The 26,084-nt window shown below is 39.9% G+C and overlaps 1 protein-coding gene across 23 annotated transcripts in view; it reads left to right on the forward strand.

Moving 5' to 3' along the window:
* The window catches only part of Syne1 (spectrin repeat containing nuclear envelope protein 1), a 471,855-nt gene that overhangs the window by 148,486 nt on the left and 297,285 nt on the right, over positions 1–26,084 (forward strand). For all 23 annotated transcript variants that reach the window (XM_057763198.1, XM_057763205.1, XM_057763207.1 and 20 more), the window contains 17 exons: positions 2,143–2,239; positions 2,898–3,100; positions 5,327–5,491; positions 5,936–6,088; positions 7,053–7,196; positions 8,798–8,971; positions 10,824–10,982; positions 11,573–11,737; positions 12,596–12,730; positions 12,890–13,048; positions 13,244–13,452; positions 14,286–14,394; positions 15,765–15,929; positions 18,143–18,310; positions 19,893–20,057; positions 21,359–21,499; positions 24,282–24,442. In XM_057763198.1, the coding sequence (XP_057619181.1) occupies positions 2,143–2,239; positions 2,898–3,100; positions 5,327–5,491; positions 5,936–6,088; positions 7,053–7,196; positions 8,798–8,971; positions 10,824–10,982; positions 11,573–11,737; positions 12,596–12,730; positions 12,890–13,048; positions 13,244–13,452; positions 14,286–14,394; positions 15,765–15,929; positions 18,143–18,310; positions 19,893–20,057; positions 21,359–21,499; positions 24,282–24,442 (2,672 nt within the window). The remainder of the gene's footprint in view (positions 1–2,142; positions 2,240–2,897; positions 3,101–5,326; positions 5,492–5,935; positions 6,089–7,052; positions 7,197–8,797; positions 8,972–10,823; positions 10,983–11,572; positions 11,738–12,595; positions 12,731–12,889; positions 13,049–13,243; positions 13,453–14,285; positions 14,395–15,764; positions 15,930–18,142; positions 18,311–19,892; positions 20,058–21,358; positions 21,500–24,281; positions 24,443–26,084) is intronic.

Raw genomic sequence — 26,084 nt, forward strand, 5'->3', positions numbered from 1 at the left:
GGCACACATATGATGACAGACAGAACACACAGACAAGTAAATAAATCTAATAATAGTTTTTTAATATTTAAAATTTTAAATTAAAATTAAAACATTTAATATTTAAAAGTTAGAACATTTGCTATTGATCAGGGATTACAGATACATTGATTTCAGAATTGTTTACAGTGATCTTGCTAATTAACATGTAATGTCCATTTTTGCTATGTAAATGTAATATACCATTTCTATTCTTCATATGAAAAAAAAAGATTGTGGAAATTGCAAAATAAATAACATGACTATTTTTATCTTACAATTGACAACAACCTTGATTAAATTTTATAGGATTTATGATCATTTTGCCTAGCTCTCTCTCAGGGAAAATAATGAGTTTTTAATTTAGTATGTTTATATTTTGAAGGTAGAAATATTCTTACTCCCAATGTTTGGCTTCAAAGTCATAAGTGTTACTTCAGCTTTTCTTATCATTCGTGCTAATAGTGCGTTTGATTCAGAAACCCAGTTTTCACCAGATTTTTACTAAAGCATATGAACCTTGTCATTTTTACTTAAAATGTGTGTTTTCCTGAGAGGTAATCGAGCACAGTGAAAGGGAGCCCCAGCAGGGCCTCCTCCCTGACAAACGTCATCGCTTGATGGCGTGTTCGTAGTTAGCAAAAAAAAAAAAAAAAAAAAAAAAATCCAAATTACAAGGGCCAATAAAAATCTGAAATAACAAATAGGATTTACTTCTTTAAAATTTAGTTGTGTAACTGTTCTAAAAGAAGAGCTCAAAGATAAGGAATCATTTGATTGTATTCTTACCTCTGCTTCTATTTTTAGGCCAAAAACAAACATAGAAATAAGTCATTTTTTATTAAGTTGTAGTTAATTTGCAAACTAGTCAGGCAAATATCTTAAGTCTACCTGGTCACTACAGTGTATGTCATTGTCATACCATGGTCATACTCTATTCTCAGCTGAACATAATAAACCCCGTTGAAGTCATTCAATAAAATATCAGGCCTGGAAGCCTCCTTTGTCATAGAATTCATAAATTTCCACATTCACTTTATTTCTAGAGAAAAAATGATAAGTGTTCTATAAATATAAAATAGTCTTCATTGTAGTTAATACATAATCCTTTAAATGTTTATAATGAAACAAGATAAAGAGTGGTAAAAATCGAGGAGTGTCTATGAAATTGCTTTATGAACTCTTTTTTGCCTCTACACGGAGCATGAATTAGCATATTTTACAGGACTCCGAGCATACTTTCATGAGTCCAGTTTATGAAGCCTAACTTTGCATCGTATCACAGTGATGATCCCTCTCAACTAGTTTAATTGATTAAACCTTTTCCTCTCCTTTTTCCTTTTTCAATTAAACTCTTAAAACCCTTTCCACTCATAGGAGACTTTAAAGAGGGTTTGGAGACACATGCTCAATTACAACTGCATTAATTTTCTACTTGAAGTAGTTAAAATAATCTTTTAAACATGAGGGGAGTTTGAGCATTAATAAAAAACAAAATTCAGCTAAGATTTATGTGTGTATGTTATGAATTTTATAGTTTTATTTTATATGCAGGCTATGTGCAGACATACATGTAGCTTTTTCTTAGTCTGTAATTCTTATACTAGGTAATTGGAATATGAAAGCATCAATAATATGGACAGCATATGCAATTATTTTTAAACTTCTCCGTTTTATTTCAGGGAAGCGTTTCTACTGCGGTTTATTTTTAGCTGGAAACTCCTCAACGCAGTCAGTCATCTACCAGGGCTAATGTTCAAGAGCAACAGACTTCCGCAGCACCAACACAATGGGACATTAAAATGTTCCCCCAGATTTAGCTCTTTCTAAATGTTAGGCCCAGATCCTCTAGAGCAAATTCTGTTCTTTAGGAAAAACAAACCTCTGTGTCATGAAGAAATAGAATATTTTCTCAGTCTGGTGTTGAGTTGGTATTGAAAACGTAGTCACAATCTGTGGACCTCGTGCTACCTGGGTAACCCCTAACAGTGGGATATTGTACTTGCTGGTAGAATAAGGTTGGCAGAATTGGATAAGATGCCCATAAACCTGCGAATTAACCTTTCTGTTTGTACAGAGGCCTAATATTTGCTCTCTGCTAACCAAGCGTGTCCCTTTTCTTAGTCTTTTATAGAAAACAGCAAGTTCTTTGAACAATATGAAGTGACATACCAGACCCTGAAACAGACAGCTGAAATGTACATCAAAGCAGATGGCTCAGGTAAGGCACTCTGCAGGATTTGCTGAGGGGGTGTGGTAGGAGGGAAAAGAGGGGGTGAGGATAATTGGGGTGAATATGGTCCAAGTTCTTTATATGCGGGCATGAAAATGTCACAATGAAACCTAGCACCCTGTACAGTTAAACACCCACTAACAGGAAAAGTAATTTGTTGCGATGCTCACTTAAGTAGAATTGAAAACCAACAGGCTTCTATGGAGTCAGATACATTGGTCTTTACTGTGATTTTTTTTTTAAATATCTTTATGACTGTGCCTTTATCTAGGTGAGGACAGAGTAGTTTTGTAAGATGTCTGCCTTGCACAATGGCATTCTTCTTGTGTGCAGTCATCTAAGATAGAACAAAATAGGCACTCACTTTTCTACGCTGCAATTTTTCAGCCTAGTTTCAATACGGAGGGGATTAAAGGAAAAAAAAGTGGAATAACTTGAATATAGATGTGAGAGCTTAAATTTCTGTGAAGATAAATTTTGGAAGATATGTTTGCTTACAATTTGTAAATATCTGCCGTAATTGTTGGAAATGGAATCTTGTATGTCCGAAAGATGCTCTTGCCTCCAGTCCATAAGAACACGGGAAACACATATAGGGGGATTTTAAGTACAGAAAGGAGATCATCACCGGCTATTTCTGATTCAGTGGAAGAAGCAGAGAATGTGATGAAATTCATGAATGAAACCACTGCCCAGTGGAGGAATCTCTCGGTGGAGGTGCGGAGCGTGAGGAGCATGCTGGAGGAGGTGCTTTCCAACTGGGATCGCTATGGCGACACTGTGGCTGGTCTTCAAGCCTGGCTGGAGGATGCTGAAAAAATGCTAAGTCAATCTGAAAACGCCAAGAAGGTAAGGCTGTTCACGCGCAAGGAAAAGGCATGCTTGCAGAGTCGTGAAGGAGAGATTTCTCACTGCAGAGTGCACTGGGAGCTGTCAGATATCTGCAAGCGTGACTCAAGAGCCCAGTCTTACGAGATTTACCCCTAGAAGAGTTAAATGAAATTAGACCTGTGGATACTGGCTGGTAAAGTTCTGTTAAAACAGTTCCCTGTGAGATGGATCCGTTCAACTTTTTCATTCAGAAGGGCAGTAAGTGATAGTAATCAACTATTAATAGAGAGGTAGTCAAATCTAATGAGCAGTAGAGGGTGCTATATACACACTGAGGTCTATATAGATGGACCTGTCTAGGGATTAGCCTTTGTACAGTTCCTATTCAGAGCTGTGATTTCCTATACAACACACACACACACACACACGGGACTGAATCTGAGTGACAGTACACACTCATGGAACAACTGGGCCACCACCACCTTGATCTCTTTAGATATTCACTTTTGGGTTTTATAACCACTCAATCAAGAATTTTATTGTGCATAGGAGTGAGGTCTTTTTCTGTTTTATTTTTTTTTACTATATTTAAGCATGTATGAGTGTGTGCATGACAGTAACTGTCTTATTCCAATATCCCTTACATGGAAATAGCAAATAAAATGGACAGTCACATGTATGTATGAGTAAATATACAGACAAATTTGTTTGTATATGCAATGCATACAATTTTTATCTAAACCTGGTATTTTCACATGGAAAGTCAGTGTTTGTATAAAAGGCATTATACTGTCAAGCTCCCGTGAAGAAGGGCAATACATGTATTGGAATGAATTACCTCTTTTATTATTAACCAATTATCCAAGATTTGTTCATTTGTTGCATGTTTGTACCAACCAATGCAGCATTTTAATATTGTTCTCTTGTTTCTTCATTTATGTGGATTAAATATTCTTGTATATCTAAAGAAGGCAATAAGCGTAGAGCATGCAGATTTGGGTCTTTGCTAATCAGATGAACAATGCTCTGGTATGTGTCATCTGTGATGGTTGGATCCAAAGAAATGTAACAACCAGGAACAGGAGTGTTCCCAGCTCTTTGTGTAGGAAAGCCTCCCACACATGGCTTATGGGATGAAGTTGGAGTTACATTTGCACTGCCATGAGTGTGTGCATGTGTGAACGCATGCGCCTAATCTGAGATAAGACGGAAGTTGTTTCACTGCCAAGTGCATTCCCTTATGTAAATAAGAAAGGAGGCTACTGTGTTCAATGTCCATGACCGAAATGTCTGACCTAAAAATGCTTTCTTTGCTATCTGGATGTAATACACATACATGTATACGTATATTCCGATTTGAGACTGTTTGCACTCTTTTCTTGGTACAAACAGCAAGAAAGCGTCTCTGATGTTTGAGGAACCTATTGCCTCTTCATATAGAAAATAAAAATAAGTAAATGGTCTCTTGTTTTATTTCGTCTTTAACAAAACGCCTCATAGATGTTCTTAGATGACGGAATGAGGTGTACTGGCTTGTGCCTGTAGTCCCAGCTCCTTGCCTGACTCAGCTTGAGCCTGCAAGTTGGGGACTAGCCTGGGCAGCAGAGTAGGGCCCTACTGTAAAAAGCAAAAAGACGGACTTGGGAGACAGCTCAGTGAGTAAAGTATTTGCTAAAAACTTGATTTGAGTCCCCAGAATCCATGTAGAAATATGCAGGTGTCTTGGCTCATGATTGTAATTCCTGCTGTGGGGAGGCAAAGACGGATGGATTTCTGTGACTCACTAACCAGCCAGACTAACACAATTTGGCGAGTCCCAAGCCAGGGAAAGACCCCAGCTCAAAAGAAAACAGGAAAAAAAAAACCCAGCTGGATGATGGGACCACTGATGCCTGAAGGAAGATGTTGTTCTCTAGACTTCCGATGCACGTGTCCATACACACAAGGACAGCCATAGAACCATGAACGTGCATGCACATGTGTGTGCATGTGTACATAGACACAAGGACAGCCATAGAACCATGAACGCGCACGCACATGCGTGCGCACGTGTACATATAAAAAAAGAAAAAGATAGAAAACAAAGACATCTGGCATTTCTAGCTCATATTTTGAAATTTTATTTAAAAATCCAAGTTTTGGAAGACAGCTGAAGCCTATCTTAAAGCTTATGCACCCTTTATTTTCGTATCCATTATTGGTAGCTAGCTTACGACTTACAAGTGCATGTCCTTTTTTGCTTAGGATTTTTTTCGAAATTTGCCCCACTGGATGCAGCAGCACACAGCCATGAACGATGCTGGCAATTTCCTGATCGAGACTTGCGATGAGATCGTTTCCCGTGACCTCAAGCAGCAGTTGCTGTTGCTAAATGGGCGTTGGAGGGAACTGTTCATGGAAGTCAAGCAGGTATGTCTTTCAGATCTCTGCTCACTTCAGGTGTGCGTGTTATCAATGTGGCAAGCTGTTTGCTCACAGGTATTTTACTGTACTTATTACGGTAGAATATAGAAGTGTTTAAAACTGTGTGTCATTGCTAGCCATTCATTCTTTGCTGTGTATGATGGAGGAACATTAACAGAATGTAGCATTTGGTTAAGGATTATATTGACATATGGAGCCTACATAGACAGAGGGATTTACTTTTCAAGTCCTGGCTCTCCACTGCATGCTTTTTCCTTTTTTTCTCCTATCAAAGTAACTGGATTCACTTCAAACTTATTTAAAATAAGTATCAAGAGCTAGAATTTTTCTTGCCATTTATGAGACTATGTATGACACAGTGAAGGCTATGAGTGTCTGGGATCAGAGCTTCATGACTTTCACTCGCTTCTCTCTACCTTCTCCTCACAGTATGCAAGAGCTGACGAGATGGACAGAATGAAGAAAGAATACACAGACTACACTACCACCCTCTCTGGTTTTGCAACCGAAGCCCACAGGAAACTCTCAGAGCCCTTAGAAGTCTCTCTAATTAATGTCAAGTTATTAATTCAAGACTTGGAGGTAAGAACTTTCTGAATCAAAAAAAAAATGAAAATATACTGCGAAAATAAAAGGTAGCCAGTTGCTGAAGTCATCATAAAAGCTGTTTTTCTATCTTAAGAATCATTTTGATGGGTCTACATATTTGTTGACTTTTATAGAAAATAAACTTGAATTTTAAAAGGATACCTTTCTTTTGAACATATGAAGCAATTTCAATATAGTTTTTCAACAAGGGATTCTTTTCCTACATACAAATTATGAAATGTTAGGAAAAAAACAAAGACAACTTTATGAAGGACTTCCAAAGAAATGATCTAAACAGTAAAGGTTTTTTTTTTTACATGAATTTGGCATTTACATCTTCCTAAGAGCCGATAGATCTCAAAAGTGAAAAAAATGGGATTATCTGATGACAGAAGAAACTTGAACAATTGTTTTGAATGAGAAAAGTAGACCAAAGTGTTGTCCTTTTGATTTTTATAAAACTTTTAAAAGTACCAACACACACGAGAAAAAAAAAGAAACAACAGTGGTAAGACTTTAATTGCCACTGCATGCAAGGATAAGAAATTAAAATTTCCACCATACCAAGTTTCTAATTTTCTCTAGTGACAATAGGTTTTTTAAAAAGTAAATTTCAGTTTAATTTTTAAAATCAGGATTTCCCCATGTTATTTACATATATTTGTATACATTACATATTTCCATTTCTCATTAGCATATTTTAGAAAGTATAAATGTTACGTCAACTAATCTTGGTGTTGACTTAGGAATATTTGATTACTTTAAAAACGAAATTTTAATGCATGCATTAGTATAGTGTTGCCTTAGAAAGGGAAGTGATGGCTTTCCTATAGGAGCCGGTGGTGAGGATAGAATCTTACACAGTGCATATTGATTTTTGTCCCGCCCAATGTGGGATTCTTGCAATTGAAATGAGATGTGTTATACACTAATTGAGTGACTTCAATGACTGACACAGGATATTGAGAAGAGGGTGCCCGTGATGGATGCTCAGTACAAGATGGTCACCAAGACAGCACACCTCATTGCCAAAGAAAGTCCCCAAGAAGAAGCTAATGAAATGTTTACAACTATGTCCCGGCTCAAAGAGCAACTCTCCAAGGTGGGAAAACACTTCACACTACCACATACTGTGGGACAGCCATACTGCCTGAAGATGCTTCCTACATCCCTGGTTACCCATGGGCACATCCTCGGCTGCTCCACTAATTATTATACCTTTGAGCCATACTGAGATTCTTGATTTAGAAACTTCTATATATATTTGAAAAATAAAATAGGACGGTGATACCAGCTGACACCTCTCTTAGGCTCTGCTTCAGTAGAAAAATGTGTGGTTTTGCGTGTTTGTATTTCATAGCTGTTGAAACTATACTGTTTTAGAGACAGCACCTCCCTATGTGTCCCTGACTATCCTGGAGTTCACAAGGGAGACAAGCTGGACACATACTTCCATCAGTCCTTCTGCCTTTGTTTTCTGGGCGTTGGGATGACAGCAGTGTCTACTCAGTCTGGTTTACACCATGTTTTCTTCCTGCTGTTTTGGATGCAGGATGCTGATGACCTTTTCTCTCCAGCCCGGGAAAGATCAATAAAACACAATGGGTTGGCACATAGCAGTAGAGTCTCTTGGGGTTGTTCATGGGATGGGCTGTGAAGTCTCTCTAACATAGAGAGGCAGGAGCTTTCAATTGAGAAGCTTATATGTCAACAGGATGTTCTAGAATGTGAATGTATTTTTGTGTATTCATCTCTGCAACAGTGTAACAAAAGGCAATATTTCCTTCAAATATTGTTTGTGAAACAGTGCTGGGATAACTATCCCATTAATACTTTCATTGTTAATATAGAGCTACTTTCTTTCCTTGGTCTTCTGAAAGTACCCATAGTGCTTTGGATGAAACTTTAATATAGCAAGGAGGGAGGTGATTTCCTTAACAATTTTAAGAGCCTAGAATTCAATGCAAAATCAGCCAGGCAGAAACCTTATAGAACTCTGGGGTACTGAGAACTTGGGGTGGCACCATGCAGATAATGTAGATGTAAAGATATTAAAAATAAAGACAGACAAGGGGTGGGCAGTTTAGACTGGGTCGGCATCCTCTGACATGGGAACCTTCATGAATAATTTGGTATATAGCATGATCATGGAATGAATATGACATTGACAGACCAGCAAAGCCTAGAGCTGGTGAGAGGAAGGAAGATGGGCATCAGGAAGGGGTGGTTAGCAGGTTCATCTAGGCGCAGAGTTCACATGCAAGAACTCAAGAACATCAAACTTTTGCCTCATGTCCTCTAGATAATGTGGCAATAATTCATGACTGCCTCAGATCAGATTTCAGTGCCAAAATGGAAGTGAATAGTGTGGTGTCTAAAGAGGAACTTGATGCCATCTGCCTCTTCTTTGGTAATAATTTTCATGGTGACGTGCCATCCAGATGGACAACTTAGATGAATTTACATGAGAAAACTCCACAGTCCTTCATTTGTCTCAGTGGTGTAGTATTTTTGTGGGCTTTTTTTTTTTTAACAGCAAAGCTTAATCACATAGCACAAAATAAAAGAACCCTCTTCAGAGATGTTGACGCACCAAGTGACCATCTCACGAAAAGTTCTTGCGAACTAAGCACCTTGATGGAGCTTTGAGGACCTACTGGCTTCTCATAGATTTTTTGTTTTCGTTTTCTTCCACTTTGAAAGGTCAAAGAATGCTATTCCCCTCTGTTGTCTGAGGCCCAGCAGCTGTCGGTTCCTTTGGAAGAACTGGAAACACAGATCACGTCCTTCTATGACTCACTTGGGAAAATTAATGAGATTATATCCGTTCTTGAGCGTGAAGCCCAATCTAGCTCTCTTTTTAAACAAAAACACCAGGTAAGAAAAATCCCTTTTAGAGACAGCCTTATTTTAAAGTGTATTTAATAAGGGTGGAACATTTTTGACTGTCATAGAATTCACTTATTAAGGGTTTTTCATTTGTTCTTTAGGAAGAAAAGGAAAAGTGTGTAAGTGTTCAAATTTTTCATCTTCTCATTGACTTTCTTTAGAGAATTCTCATACTGATGCTCTGCACATGTGTCTCAGAAGTTACCTCATTAGCTGATCACATGCTTAACTTCTTCTAAAAATGCACACGTTTCTCATGCCTTGATTTCTTGTGCATGTGCTTTCAAAATGTATAAATTAATTATGTAATTGTAATCCATTTCAACCAGGTATTGAGAATATGTATTTGATTATGGGAATAAGTCTATTTGAATAACCATAAAACTATGTAAATTTGCTTGCTCTGAATTTTTCTATTTATATTTAGTGAGCAGGTCTGTGTGCTCAGAACCTCCCAGTGAGGGGTGCATTTAAATAACCTATTTATTTGGCTTATTGTGAATGGGTTGGTCCTTCAGATGAGTGTAGAAAACCTTCACCACTCACTACACTAACTGAAATAAATTCATAGAAGGGGTAGCCTCAGCTAGCAGATGGAGCAGCATGTCTGAAATGAGTGATGGGATAGTAAGAGTTTAGGCTTGCCATAGCACATGGCGAAGTATTTATGAACCTTACTTTCTTCATCTTAAGCAAATAGTGGTCACATATTACAATAAATATTCATGATTCATAACATTATTATTATGGATAGTATAGTAACAATCATTATTAGAACACTCTATTCTAATGATATAATGGCATATAGAATAAAGATTCATTTATTTCAAAGAATGGTAACATTCCCCTAGTTTCCTAAATTACTTTAAAATATGGTTAAATAATCTTTCCATTATTAGACTCATATATTATTGACAATAAATGTTAATATATTTATAATATATTTTCAATCTCTACCTTTTGAACTCCTAATTGTTTAAAAGGAAAAGGTATGCCCCAATTCTATTTTATTAAAACAAAAAGCCCGCTTTAAGTATTTGCCTTTAGGTGATCAAAATGGCATCCAGATGAACAGTTTGGATGTTTTCTTTTTAAAACATTGAAAGCACAGAAATGCAAGTGATGTGCATCCAGACAGAAGTGACTCTCATCTCCAGGTGGGCTAGATTGTGTCCACTCCGTAGGATGCAAGGCCGAGAGGCAGAAGGAAAGGGTCTGCCCATCACTATTTCATCCCGTTTAAAAGGGGTGGCAAGAGCAAGCAGTTTCCCAGACTTGTCAGTCTTCCACTGGCTTTGATTAGGTCTCATTAGGAAGGTGGATCTCTTGGACTGCATCCTTTCAAATCTATTACGCACAAGTGATGTAAAAATGATTGCACTGGGTTCACCAAAGGAAGTGTGTGCTATGTTAAATTTACTTAGCATAATTGAGACCTGATAAATAAATTAGTTTTGATTTTTCTCTTGAAAAGCCATAAACCTACCTAACAGCCAGTTGGGAGAACGCAGAAACTAGATTGCTTTTATGCCCTGTCATTTTCTTAGTGTTAATAAGATGTGCATGAAGCATGAAGAAGTCTAAATCCTCACTGTGACATTTAAATGCCTGTTATAAAAAGCACTGATTTCAATGATTGCTTAAATCAAATTCTTTTGAAAAGAACTTGTTCCTCTGTACTTTTGAGTTTACTTATTGCTCATTAAAAGTCTAAACACGGTACAATGTTGTTACTTACACTGGAGCTTCCCTCCCTCTCTTCCTCCCTCCCTTTCTTCTTCCCTCCTTCCCTTTTATTCCAGCAATACTTAATACCACCATGTCTTTCCTTTCTCTGTAGGAACTGTTAACTTGTCAAGAAAGCTGTAAGAAAACCTTGATGCTCATTGAGAAGGGCAGTCAAAGTGTTCAAAAGCTCGTCACCTTGAGTCCTGTGTTAAAGCATTGGGACCACAGGAAGTTGCAGAGACAGATAGCAGACGTCCATCATGCCTTCCAGGTAAGTCATGTCCCTGCTTTAGACACAGAAGTCCAGGAAAACAGAGAGCCAGGACAAAACACCTCATTCTCTGGTCCTTGAACACCAAACGTTTTATTATGTTTTTCCCCTAGCATTAACACCCTTATAATGAAATAACTTCCCTCCAAGCACTTTCTAAACAAATATGATATTAATAGCTCATAGTGATGTCATAGTACCACCCGGCCAAATGAAGTCTCAATACTGAGAAAGAAGCTTCCAGTTATGGTTTTTAGTATATTCCAAACCTATAGGTAGCCCATCTATAGGTGGTTTCAACAGTAAGTTGAAATTTAAAGAAAAACTCACCTCTGTACTGAACATGTCATATACATCTCTTTGTTCTTTTTCATTATTATCTAAACAATACAAGTGGTGTTTCTGATGTATTATTGAAAGTCATCCAGAGATGCATTTGTTTTGGAATGCACTGGATGGCGTGTCTACATCACATGCAGACACAACCTCGTTCTATGTAAGGGATTCTCATGTCTGTGGGTGTTGGTACACTTGGGGCTCCTGGAGTGAATGAATGGGTACCAAGGAGTGATTTTTTTTTTTGCATTAAGAATATGATCAAGAAAACTGGGGAATGGAAGAAGCATGTGGAAGCCAACAGTCGTTTGATGAAGAAATTTGAGGAGTCCCGTGCAGAGTTGGAGAAGGTGCTACGGGTCGCTCAGGAGGGCTTGGAAGAGAAGGGGGATCCAGAGGAACTCCTTCGGAAACACACCGTGAGTCTGCTCTGTGTACATCAGCCTGTGTGTGCTGACACCTTATTTGAGACTGTAAACTAAAAAGACTGACCTCATTTAGGGGAGTTGGGCATGAACCTTAAAGGCAGCAGACGCAAGAAGTGGATTTTCCCATCTTTCTAGGGGATTGCAGTCTGAGCTTGGCTTGTCATGCTGGAGGGATTCCCATGAGGACTCTTTCCAGCTGATAGAGGGACACTTTTTCATAGGTCATAGGTCAGGAAGGAGACCTTGCCTGGAAGGTCTTTTCTGTTACCTTGTCACTCTTAATGAAGGTCCCAATTTCATGACTTCACCCAAACCTAATAACCCCCGAGACCCTGGCTCCAAATCTAACCACCCTTAGGCTTAGGATCCTGACATACATGTCTATGGGGGACATTGTTCCACCCACAGCACGAGTATTAAAATACACACATGATAGGTGTGGGATGACTCATGATGAACATCATGACTGACACATGTTACAGGTAAGGAGGCAGGGGTAGAAGGTATGGAGATCCTGTACTGTCATTCTGAATTTACCAAAGAGGATCCGTATCCCTGTCACCACAGAATCAAGGTTTGCAGTAATCTAGTAGCTTTTCAGATTATCCTACCAAAATTAGGAACTTCAAGGATGTTTTCTCTTAAAATGTAGAAAGTACCAGAGAAATGGCAGATGTGAAGACTCTGACTCAGAGCTATGAATGGTTATAGTCTGGCTCCAAAGAAGGATAGAGTTGACTGAAGGTTTGATGAAGGCAACTATCTGCTGGCTACTTGACTCAGAGCAATGTGTCTGGTGATGTCATTACTGAGCACAGCATCCTAACTGTGCCCCCTCCTCTGTGGTAGGAGTTCTTCAGCCAGCTGGACCAGAGGGTCCTCAATGCCTTCTTGAAAGCCTGTGACGAGCTCACCGACATCCTCCCAGAACAGGAGCAGCAGGGTCTGCAGGAGGCCGTGAGAAAGTTGCACAAACAGTGGAAGGTGAGTGGGGGATTACGGGAACACGAGAAATGCATGCCCTGGAATCTGTTCTGCAGTTCAGAGAGTTCTACAGAAGAGAGGACTAGTTCAGGACACTTTGGCATCTCAACAGGACATACGCCTGCTCAGAAGCCTCATTCTGTCTTTCTGTGGATGTAGGATCTCCAGGGAGAGGCGCCTTATCATTTGCTCCATCTGAAAATCGCTGTGGAGAAGAACAGATTCTCAGCTGCTGTGGAAGAGTGCAGAGCTGAGCTGGAGCGAGAGACCAAGCTGGTGCCACAAGAAGGCAGCGAGAAGATCATCAAGGAACACAGGGTGTGTGCCACACCGTAGAAAGAGCTACTGCATAAGTGTATTTAAAGATGCCATGGTCTGAGGAAAATGGTCTTTCACATTGCCCGCCCCCCCCCCCCCCCGGTCCCACTCGTGAATCTGCCTTTAGTTCTCCTGTGAGAATACAGAGGTGATCCGTGGCTTCTCACGGTAGTGAAAGTGTTTGTCATGTCTTAGGTTTTCTTCGGTGACAAGGGTCCTCATCATCTCTGTGAGAAGAGGCTGCAGCTCATAGAGGAACTGTGCGTGAAACTCCCAGTCCGGGACCCAGTCAGAGACACATCCGGAGCCTGTCACACGGTGCTCAGAGAGCTCAGAGCTTCCATTGACAGAACCTACATGATGCTCATGGATGACCCAGAAAAGTGGAAGGACTATAGTGGCAGGTACGGGGCATTTCCAGAGACAGCTCTGGTCTATCTTAATTCTTCTCTTCAGAGGTTGCTCTAAAACAGGGGATGGGAAAGACTTTGTTTCAGGCAATAAGAACTCAAGAACAATGGCAATGGGTTTTGATCCTACTGCACGTACTGGCTTTGTGGGAGCCTAGGCAGTTTGGATGCTCACCTTACTAGACCTGTAAGGAGGTGGGTGGTCCTTGGACTTCCCACAGGGCAGGGAACCCTGATTGCTCTTAGGGCTGACGAGGGAGGGGGACTTAAGTGGGGGAGGGGGAGGGAAATGGGAGGCGGTGGCGGGGAGGAGGCAGAAATCTTTAATAAATAAATAAATTAAAAAAAAAAAAGAAAGTCAGATGGCTTTAATCTTGCCCATGCTTTTGTATATAAAGGTACTTCATTTTACTTGTTTACTTTTTTTTAATGGTTTTCAGTCTAAAGCAGGGTCTGGATTTTATTTCACAGTAACCCTGATGTTCTTGACGTCCAATAATCCCATTCTTCTTGGTTTTCTCCTATCCCCTCCTCACAGGAGGAGGTCTGCCTTTATTGGTTAATGGCACTCTAGTGAGCCCTCAAGTGGTTCCTTTCCTCTCGAGCTCTGAGACACATCCTTGTTCTCACAGCTGAGCTCCATTTAAGTAACTGACCTCGACTTAAGTTATTGACCTCACACTTGCCTTGGTCTTCAGGGTAACGTTTCCAGAAAGCTCCATCAATTTAGTCATTGCTGGCTCCATTTCTGTGAATTCAAAATATAAATGTATCTCACCTTCCTGACAGTTTGCCCCTTTTGCAGTAAAATTTTTATATGCTTTCAGGTTTTCTGAGTTCTCATCTTGGGTGTCTGCAAAGGAGGCACAGTTGAAGAAAATCAAGGATGAAGCCATCGACACTGCCAACCATGATGAGGTTAAACACGTGGTAGATGTAAGTTCTGAGCTGGTCCCTTCTAGAGGAAAGGTTCCAGCAATTAAACACTCATAGTGTAACTGGTTTGTTTGTTTGTTTGTTTGTTTGTTTGTTTGGTGTGTGTGTGCACGCATGTGTTTGTGTTCTATAAAAACATCAGATTTCTATATAGCTCTTTAAAGACATCTCTTTGTATTACTGTGCTAAGGGTATGTTTTTCTCCCCTCTATGGTGCTGTTAGTAGCTTTGAGAATTAAGCATGGTTAGTGATGCCTCTAATGCATATTTACGTAACGGGGAATGCTGGAGCAGGAAACAGCATTCATGATTGTATGACACAGCATAGATTTAAGAGTTGTTACCGGAAACGAGAATGCTGTGTGCTTTTGTACAATACAGTTTTAACCAGACAACTTGAGGACACAGAAAATAGGAGATTCTCTGAGTGTTTCTCTGTTGTAATCAATCTGTGCTGGTCCCTTTCAGCTGCTCTAGAGGCAACAAACCCAGCCAAGGTAACAGAGCTCCAGATCTGATTACCGTGTTTATTCTGTAGCTGGCACACAGCCGCCGTCTCTCTTACAAAGACTTCATTTGCTATACATAGACATAGAGTGCAATTCTCTGTCAACATTTCTAATGAGTGAAAAACCACATATCTACTAAAATAGAAGAGAATGCTTTGTCTTTCTGCCACTGTCTTCTGGGCTTCTTTTTCTCTCATTCATTCATATAGTTGCCCAAGGTACTAGAGAACGCAATAATAACATTGAGTATGTACAGAAAATAGGTTTTCTGTTTGTTGCTGTTTTAGTTTTTTTAAAAAAAAAAAAAAGAAAGAAAAAGAAAAAGAAAATCTTACCTTGGAATGCAGAGACCAATTTTGAAGCTACCTGCTTCCTGTCTGCTATGTGTTTTCCCCTGCCCTGGACTAACCATAACTAGCACAAATGGTTGCCCCAGGTACCACGCCCTCTACAACTAATCCTGGAGATTTAAGGCTTTGGAATCTCAGCAATGTTGTGGCTAGTGAACCCTCCTTGCTAGTTAGATCTTGGCCCCACTTATAAATCTTTTCTGTCTAGTTTCATGTCAACGTAACACAAGTATGCTATGATCAAAAAAATAACTATAAGCATCTAATTTAATTCTGAAAGTGATTTTGGAAATAGGCTTAGTGTCGGCTTTGGCCTTCCTTTTAGTAGTTGTTCAGGATGAGTGTGAAGAGCACCATGGCCTCTCTTGTTCTCGTCGGTCTATTGTGATACAACAGCCAGCTCACTGTTACGTTTACGGCCATTTTACAAGCCTTCCTGGGTTTAGTTCTTTCCGGCTGGAAAGTCATGATTGCTGACTCTTTGTTAATAAAAAGTGTCCTTTCAAACCAGGAAATCAGAAATGACATCACCCAAAAGGGAGAGGCCCTCAGCTGGCTGAAATCCAGGCTTAAGCATTTGATTGACCTTTCTTCTGAGAAAGAAGCCCAGAAGCGAGGAGATGAGCTGGCAGAATTATCAAGCTCATTCAAAGTTCTTGTGGCTTCGCTGTCAGAGGTAATGTCATTTACTACACTCGACAGAGAGTTCGAGGGAAGGAGGCTATAGTGGGGGTGGGGGGAGAGGCTGTGGGGCCATCTTGATTTTGGTTGTAGGTTAGCAAGTAGTTTCACAGAGAAATCACAGTTGTTTGTCTGAAGATTGTTAGGAAAGATGCACAGGATGCTTGAGTCATGAACAATAATATTGAACTGGTAGTTCAAATTGATGACCTGTGTCTGAAGTCCAAAGACGATCAGTCAAATTGTTTTTGCTATTGCTAGAAGCATCATTATTTTGTTATCACTTAAAGATGTGTTTCAAAGTTCATGCAAAGGGGTTTGAGAAGCATGGTATAGTCATGAATGCCTATAATCCTAGCTGAGGCAGGAGGACAAAGAGTTCAAGGGCAACTTGGCGTCCATGACAAGTTCAAGACCAACCTAAGCTACATGGTAAGAATGTATCTATCTCTAAACAAAGAAAGAAATAGCAGAAAAGAAAAAGGAGAAAAGTAATAAAGATGCTTTAAAAGTCAGACTAACCCAGCAATGAAGCTTAGGGTTTATATCCTATTTCCATATAATCTTGACATTTTTATTCAATGTCTCTAGGCCCCAATTTCCTACTTTTAAAGCAGGGTTTAAAATACACTAACAAGGGAGTGACAAAGACTAAATTCAGTGACAAAGACTAAACTTAGTACTGAATTTAATACTTAATTCAGGTAAATGACTTGAAAGAGTGTTGAGGCAGATAAATCTTCATTAGCTGCTAACCAGTAATAAGAAAACATCATCATCATCAATGGTTAGTTGGAAGACCAGGAAAATTCCACTTTAGCAGAGCCCTACTCGTTAGAAACATAATATGTATTCTAGTGGAATAAGGAATATTCATTTACAGGTTAAAGCATTCAAACGTCATGTCTAGTAGGATCCCTTCCACTCAAGGAAGCTTGAGAAGGTCACATGGTACAAATTTTTTAAAGCTCATGGGTTTGTGAAGGGAAGATGATATTTGAATGACATTTTAATTTTTAATAAATATTCTATTATTTCCTTCTTGTTTTTTCTCCCTTACTGGTTTTAAATAGTACAGACTCAACATTTTGTATAAGGTATTATCAGAGCCAGATCATATCCATGTGATTATAATCAAAGGACCCAGGATATAAAGTATAAAATAGATACAACTTTATTATTCTATGTTGTCTATCAAGTCATATACATTTCTTTTTTCTTAGTTTTAGAATAGATTGTTTTTTAATAGGGTACAGAATGCTGTTCAGTGAAATGAAACTCTTGCTTGTCTAAGTGGCTGTGCCATTGAACAACAATTAAATAAGACTTGAAACTATGAAAGACAATAGAAATTAGACATACATGAATCTATTTTAGCTGCTAAGACACAGTTTATCTATACACTTAAAATATATACAATATCATAGGCTTCAATGGAGTAATTTTATTCAAAGGACATAAACCTTGAAGTTATGAGTTCTGGGGGTGTAATATACAGTGTGATAAACAAAACTGTTTAATATATTTGAATTTTGGTAAGACCTTAGACCTTGAATCTCTACAAACACAAAATGTTCATGTGTGGGGGAATGGGAGGATTAACAAGCTTAATTAAAGAAGTTATCTCTGAGAGTTGGAACACTGGTCCAGCAGTTAAGGGTCCTGGCTGCTTTGCCAGAGGGCAGGTTCCTAGCACTCATGTGGCAGCTCACAACCATCTGAAACTCCAGGCCCAGGAATCTAACACCTGTGGCGACGCAAATGAATGTAGACAGATTATATAGATATATACAGCTTTAATAAGGAAATAGACTTATAGGACCACAGGTTCCCGCGGAGTACTGGAAAAGCAGAGCAAAAGAAAAAGGGCTGCTGGGCTCACGCCCGGCAGATTTATCCATAAACATTAGCCCGAGGCGAACACGCCCCCAATGGGTGGGGCTATGTCCCTACAAACACCCTCTTCTGGCCTCTGCAGGCACCTGGCGTGCATGTAGTGCTGTGATACACGCAAGCAAAACTTTTATTCACATAAAATGACAATGATGTATTAAAACCTTTAAACCACTATATGACGTGCACTAAAGCATTTCACTGTATAGCTTAGCTGTATACAGTGTTAATTTGTCCATCTCATCTCCATGTTAAAAATATTCCACAAACTTTGTTAATTAGCATATGATTTACTTTTTTTCTATGAAAATTTAGGTTGAAGAGATGCTAAGCAACTTTGGAGAGTGCGTGCAATACAAAGAAATAGTGAAAAGTTCCCTTGAGGAGCTGATGTCTGGTTCCCCAGAAAGCCAGGAGCAGGCTGAGAAGATCCTGGACACAGAAAATCTGTTTGAGGCCCAACAGTTGCTCCTCCATCACCAGGTAGAGTCCTCTTTATTCGCCATGTGCCCAGTGTTGATGAGAGATGGAGAATAGGTTCTGAGGACAGGGATGGAGAGGGGGAAAGGAGAGGGAACTGGTCGAATAGTTCAAAGCGCTTGGCGGTTCTGCTCTGTTCTTTCTGATAAACATTGCGTATTTCAGAGTATCCCGGAGGTCAAATCCCTAAACAATTTAGTTTGCAAAATTATAACTTATCTTGAAATGCCAGATGTTTCAGGTGACTTTACTCTTGCAAAAGATTAGAACTAAAAGCAAAGTAATTATATGTGTGTATGTGTGCATATATGTATCTATTGATATATGTATATTTGTATATGTATATATGTGTATACACGTATATATGCTTTATGTGTGTTTATGAATATATGTGTGTATGAATATTGTGTTGTGTAATTGTATGTATTTGTATGTGTGTATGTATGTGTATGTGTGTATGTATATGTGTATGTGTGTATAATAACCTCTTTTGGTGATGGATTGAAGCCAGGACCTCAACCCTTTAAGTTCCAACTATCCACTGAACTATATCCTTACTCCCTAATAATAAACTATTTTAGTCAACTTGTTTCCTGATAGTCTAGTGATAAACATTAAAATATATTTGCAGGTGGAATATAATACTTACATAAAAGTATATACACCTAAGTACATAAATATATACTTTCATACAGTAGCAAATATGAGTATCCTGTTTGTCTAACTCAATATCAATCAAAGAATAACAAATAAAATATTTAAAGATGAAATTCCAGCTAATTTAATGTAGAAAATGCTAACATTAGATTGTACACACAGAACGCTAATTGCCTTAAAAATGTGTGAAATAGCAATATCTAGGTTGTGCAGAGTTCAAGGAATTAAGATCTGATGCTACAAAGTTCTTGATCATTGGAAAAGTGTCAGGGCTCAAAGTCAAAGAGAGAAGATTTTCAGTATTTATGATGTTTTAAAATTCATTTCATGGACCAGGACTCGGTTATGTGAGTATACAAACTTTGTAAAGATATATAAACTCAGCACTTTAGATCTGTGTGCTATTTTACCTGAAAGTAATACATAAAATTATATGGCATGATTGAAGGTATATGGTAATTTTTTTAATGTAGAGCTTCCCCCAAATAGCTTAGTATGTTAACCATTCGAATATATATCCTAGAAGGAAAATTCTTAATACTTGTATCTTTACAGCACAGATAACAAAATGGAATGAGACCTCGTTAGAGTCAACAACTATTTTAAGATGCCTGTCAAGCCAATTGTTTTATTTTGGAGTGTTGCATGCGTTAAATGTTCTCCAAATCCACACACAATTAAAAAACTAAAAGCCAAATAATTTACATTTCACCATTCAAAACATGGGCCATGTTTAAGAAACACCCATATTCGGTTAATTCAGGGTTCCTGATATTAATGTTCTAATTATTAGCCTCTTCTTTAGAACATAGTTCATGCCTAAACCATGTGAGGCTTTGCTTTCCATACCACTGTTGACATGATTACAGCTTGCCATAGCTTCATAGAGAATACAGTTTCTATTCTTCTATTGAACAACTACTTCTAGCAAAAGACAAAGATGATCTCAGCCAAGAAGAGAGACCTCCAGCAGCAGATGGAGCAGGCACAACAGGGCGGGCAGGCAGGCCCAGGCCAGGAGGAGCTGCGGAAGCTGGAGAACACACTTACAGGCCTGGAGCAGAGCAGGGAAAGACAGGAACGGCGGATCCAGGTAGGGCTGGGCTGGCTCAGTGGGGCTCTGGCTGGATGTCTCCAGCAGGAGCCATGTCACTGCCAGTGCTCATGGTGGCATTTTGTTACCTTGATTGTTTTCAGTCCTGACATGCTTCTGTAGGGCCTCTTGTAAACAGCACATTTGGCACGTGTAGATGCTTATCTTAGTTGCTTTTCTCATTGTTGTAGCAATACCAGGCAAGGAGCTGTTTAAGGGTAGAAGGGCTTCTTCTGGCTTACGGTCCAAGGGTCACGTTCCATCATGGTGGGAAAGGCATGGCAGCAGGAGCAGGGGCTGACTGGTTGGGTTGCATCCGCAGCCAGGAAACGGAGAGTGAACAGAAGGTGGGGACCAGCAACCAAACCCAAAGGCCTGCTCCTAGAATCCCCCTTCCTCCAGCAGAGCTCCACTTCCTAAAGTTCCCGTACCCTCGCCAGCCAGCCCATCAGCTGTGGACCAAATATTCAAACACAGGAGCCAATGGGAAATATGTCACATCTAACTCACAGCAATTTTTAACAGAGTTTTAAGACTTGTCCCCAGCTACATGCAATTCTGTGCTGGAACCAGGCAAAGAAGGATGTTTAATAGAAATCTCACACTAGCTCAGAATTGAGTGTAATAAAGGGTTATTTATTTAGGGGTAGAGTCACAGATCACAATCCTCTGCTGGAATGGGGAACAGCAACTGAATCCAGCAGCCAGGAAAGAAGCCTGTGCTTTTCACCACAGATGCAGTATAAGAGGCCACGCCCAAGTGGGCGGGTAACTTAAAGGCTATTGGCTGTAGGAATTCCAGGCAACCAGGATACAATGCTCACTTGTCTGAATCCATGAACTTGGTCATATTGTTTTTCATATCCCAGAAATGCAGCAGCCACACCTCTATCCCACCCTGTGCTTCAGGGTGCTGTTGACACACCACCCTAAAGATGATTCTGAGTTTTTGCCACTTACCACTCTTGTTTTCCTTCCCGTTTTCCTCTTGCTACCCCCAGCCTTTCTTGACAGCGATTGAGGGGCTCTTTTCCTGTTAGTGATCTACATGTTATAACCGCATCTGTAGAAGCACAAGATATCCCATCTGCTGGGAAACTCAGAAGTCATCTGAAGACCCAGAGGCAGGAAAGAAACGCTATCAAAGACACCAGGCTCATCTTCAGTCAGTGTCACTGTATGACGTCACACTGGCTACAGCTGACAGCCTAGGGAGTGAGCGAGAAGGCAGTGGTATGTTAGGATTCAGTCTGGCCATTTGATGTGTGACATGACGTGCCATTTATCTCTTTGTCATTTAGGTCAGCTTGAGAAAATGGGAGCGATTTGAGACAAACAAGGAGACGGTGGTCAGATACCTGTTCCAAACAGGGTCCAGCCACGAGCGCTTCCTGAGCTTCAGCAGTTTGGAAAGCTTGTCATCAGAGTTGGAACAGACAAAGGTATATCAAGGCCACATGGTTCCTTGTTCTCCACCATCACAGTTAGTATTACACATTTACTCAATTCTTACTATTTACTGATGATCCAGTTTCTTCGGTACATGATGGAACAAGTATGTAAGTAGGATTTACACCTTAAGAACTAAGACTTTTATGAAAGTGGGAAGGTACAAGTCCCCTGACAGATATGTGTATAAATGATGAGACCAATATTTACGACTCAGTTGGGTAAGACCAAGAGAAGCAGGGTTTGGAGCCGGAAGGTGGACAGACAGACATTCTTGGATAGAGGAATGCCCTCAGGTGGGAAAGGAGCTAGAGCGATGGCTCAGTTCCGTGGTGCGAGATGAAAGGGCGTTAACCTGGAAAGGTGGGCAATGCTTCAACAACAAAACCCCAAGTGTTGCGGAGAACTGAGCCATCTGGGAGTTCCTAAGAAGGTCACACAGCCATAGATGTGCCTCAGGGGAGGGAACGTCTAAGCAGACGTAGAAATCAAATGGAAATGGTGAAAGGCTGGGGTACTGTGCAGTTAGAAAGCACTTTCGGAGCCTTGCTGTGCACTTGCAGACACTGTCACACGAGCGAGTGGAATTGACACTTAGGGCTCTCATGACCTCTTTATCCACGTATCCTATTTGACAACCCTTATTCTAGTTGACAACCTGTGGGTGGTTGTGCTAAGGGACTTTGGCTTCTTCCATATGCTGGTATGTGATGTGTACACATGGCAAAGTCAAGTTAAATATTTCCCAACAGACATGGACTGGCCTGGAAGTAAATGTTTAGAGAGCTGGGGCTGAAGGTTGCTCAGCTACTAAAGAGCAGAGGCTGGTTGCTTCTGTAACTCTACCTGGTGCGAGCCAATTCTTTCCTAATGCCTTCTGCAGCCACTCACACACCATAGTCTCTGGACTCTGGCGACAACACCTTACAACATCATTCTGTGTTTGTTTAGTTTTGTTTTTACCAATCCTCTTCTGTTCAGTGAAGCCCTCTGCATTACAACTTCCTGTGGGTAGTACATGCAAAATAGTCTACAAAAAATTACAAGCAAGCGTTTTCAAACATCGCCTCCTCTGTGGCTCTGGAAAACTTGGGAGCACCGCCAGACTGGCTGACACTTTGGATTGCATTCAAGGAATTACACTGAGATTTGTGATCTTCAAAGCTGGACCAGCAATGGCCTGGGGGCTCACAGATAGTCATGAGAGGGACTGGATGCTATAGCATCAGCAAACGTTATGCTTTAGGATACTGTGCATCTCTGTGCCATCAGGGAGCTCTGCCTAATTCTATCTGAACCATAGGTGGCTTCTATACAATGGTGCTCACGTGAGACTCAATGGGGAGACTCAAGAGAGACAATTACGTCTTTCAAACAGGAAGCTATAATTCCATGATGTAATTTTATCCCCTGTGGTATCATTTATGACTTTAGAAACGATCCTCTTAAGTACAGTCTTTTTATATGGTATTGCAGAATAATTTGGGGAGATGATTTGAGTGACAGGCTGCCTTTTACAAATATTTACATAGCAATTGTGTGCTGACTAGTTAAAAAAAAAAGACGCTGATGAATGTTTAAAGCTCTTATCAGATTTTCTTGCGTGAGAAGAAATAAGACATTAATTTTCTTCGCTCAAGGTTATCACTAAGATTTATGCTTTCTAATTTAATATTCAATGTTATTTACCTAACAAGATTCAGGTAGCACCTAAAAGATAGCAATGTTTCATACAGATTAAAACGCTTGAATTAAAATAGCTCTGAGCTGCTGAAAACCAGCAGGTGGAATACCCAGCTTTCGTCCGCATGAAAGATGTAAACATGATAATTGGTACCTGCCAGTGGAAGGCACTTAAAAATGAATCTGCCGGTGGATGCTGAGTTCCCTTCCAGAAGAGAACGTGATTGTGTACATTTCACACACACACAAAAGAGCCTGAAGAGTAAATCACCACAGAGGGGAAACCAGTGGTGCAGAGGCACAGTGCAGGTTCAACTCCTTCAGACTCAGCTCTGCTGGCACTGGGGACAGGGTGCTGTTGGGAGAGTGTCTGCCCAGCACACAGGAAGCCCTGAGCTAGAGTCCTCAATGGGTCAGTCTAGCATCATGGTGTACCCCTACGATCTCAGCACTCAAGAAGCAGGGACAGGAGGATCAATGCAGAGTGTGTTTGTGACCTGCTTGGTGTGCATGAGATTCTTTCTCAACTATAAAGTAGAAGACCTGAAAGCTTCTTTCCTTCATGTTGCATGTGTATAGGAATAAAATAAGACTCCCCGGCATTAAAAACGGACTGTATTACTTCTCAGGGAGCTAATAATTTCTTTCTATAGAGAAAAAAACATATAAGAAAAATCGCTGGTGCTCTGCATTAGATATTTCTCTATCAGACAAATAAATCTTTCTGTTAGTTAGCCTACAGATCTACTGTCCCTGTGTTCAAAGAACCAATAACTGTTGGTTATTTTGTGAAGTGACCAGTAGTAAATGAATATATTTAAGGATAAATTAATAGGTATAAGTATCTCAGAATTCAGAATGGTAGGCCTAAATCAGGAAAGAGTGGAAAACCAATTCTACAAAAGCTAGCGGAAAGATTTTAACAAAGCTTCTAAATAGCTTGTGGAAATCTGTACTTCCATCTCAAGCATTCTTGATCAATCTCTGAAGAATACACAGTTGGCTTAAACCCAGCATCCAAGAGTTTAAAAATGCTCACCTAACAGTGCTGCCATCTTTGTTTTTGTGTATCTGTTTGTGTTGTTTTTCTAGGAGTTTTCTAAGCGGACAGAAAGCATTGCCACCCAGGCTGAGAACCTTGTCAAGGAAGCCTCAGAAATGCCACTGGGGCCCAGGAATAAGCAGCTGCTTCAGCAGCAGGCCAAGTCAATCAAGGAGCAGGTCAAAAAGCTTGAAGACACGCTTGAAGAAGAGTATGTGCTTCACAACTTCTGACCTTTGCTCTCTGGGGTAGCATCCCGTGTGGTCTCTTCTGTCTCCTATTCCAGTCTTTCAAAAAATCTCAAAGTGTCTGTATGTTTCTACCTGTCTTGAGGAAGCAACTCACAATCCAAAAGAAAACTGTTCTCAGCCCAGGACCTGGTATCCATAATAATGAAAATATACAAGCAATGTGGTGTTTACATTCTAAACTGGTATATTCATCACTAAGCCATATCTGTTCATTTCTGTGGCCTTCATAATATGCAGAGGCAATCTCCAAAAAATAACCCACGTTTACTTTCTTTTTACGATTTTATTCTAATGTCACCTATTGAAGAGGAAATAAAGGCCTAAGAGCATATCATGTAGAAGGAATACCTCAAACTTAAAGTTCATGACTGTGTCCATAGTACCTCAGTATTCAAATTACCATGAATTCATATTCCTTTTCCAGAAATTACCTGCAAAATTCTATCTTGATTTGAAACTTTTAATATTTATCTGAAAAGAAGAAATAAGCTTGTGCCCCTTCTACAGAGTTTGGGGATACGCTTTTAATAACATTGTCAATAGTCTCTAAACTAATATCGCTAACATTCTTATTCAGTGACACACTGAATAATAGTCCATGACTCTCAAGACAAGACTGTAATCACAGGGAGGGGTTCAGAATGTGAAAACTGTTTTTAGTAGTCTTGGGGCCTTGCATTGAACATTTTATATTTGCCTAAACTTTAAAGTTTGATCAATATCTTGTTTGAACTGACTCAAAACTTTGACAACTTTATATTTGATAAACTGTGCCAAACTATGTAAACAGCAAATCGGAGACTATATTAAAAACAAAGCTACTTCTAAATGGATTACAATAACCATTTGAAGCTAAATTTTATGTAAAAACCTGTACTATAAGATAGATTGCATTTGCATTTTTTTATACTGCTAAGTGCATTAGACACACACAGGGTTCAAAGTCGAGACTGTACCACTATTGAATCTGACAATCAACCGATGCCATGTTTGTTCTTGGTATCAAGTGCCTTTTGTAAGAAGGTATACTCAGTTACTTTCCCTTCACCTAAGGATATCAGTTAGTTTAGTGCTAGGGTTAGTATATTTTCCTAGTTTCTTTCTAAACCGAAAGCCATGTTCACCTGGTTATATGTCCAGAGCTAATACCAACTGAGATTCTCCAGTTGAAATCCAATCCATTAGACTTACTGCACAGAGAACCAGTGCTATCTCTAAATAGTTCGAGATCTCATGAATGAGTGTTTATGAAAGTCTTATGGAGTCAGGACTGTAGGAGACCTGTGACTCGCAGAGACCATTATAGGTTACAAACCAAAGGCTTCACGGAGCTGATGGCGGCAGGTGCTGCCCTGCAGCCTGTGATTAGACCACGGCTCTACCCGGAGTCACAAACGTGCACTTTACCAAAGTATTTCAGTATAAAGTGTCCCGGTAGTACCTCTCCCTAAAGGCAAAGGTAGCCTGTCAAACGATCAAACCCCAAAAGCTGTTCTGGGAGAGTTCCCTACTCTGAGTTCTGAGGATAGCTGCTTCTGTGCGGAGCTGGACCTTGTGGGCTCACACCCTTCGATGTCAGCACAAAACTGCATTCAAAGTGCA

This window comes from Chionomys nivalis, chromosome 2 (assembly GCF_950005125.1).
Source record: "Chionomys nivalis chromosome 2, mChiNiv1.1, whole genome shotgun sequence".
Lineage (NCBI taxonomy): Eukaryota > Metazoa > Chordata > Mammalia > Rodentia > Cricetidae > Chionomys > Chionomys nivalis.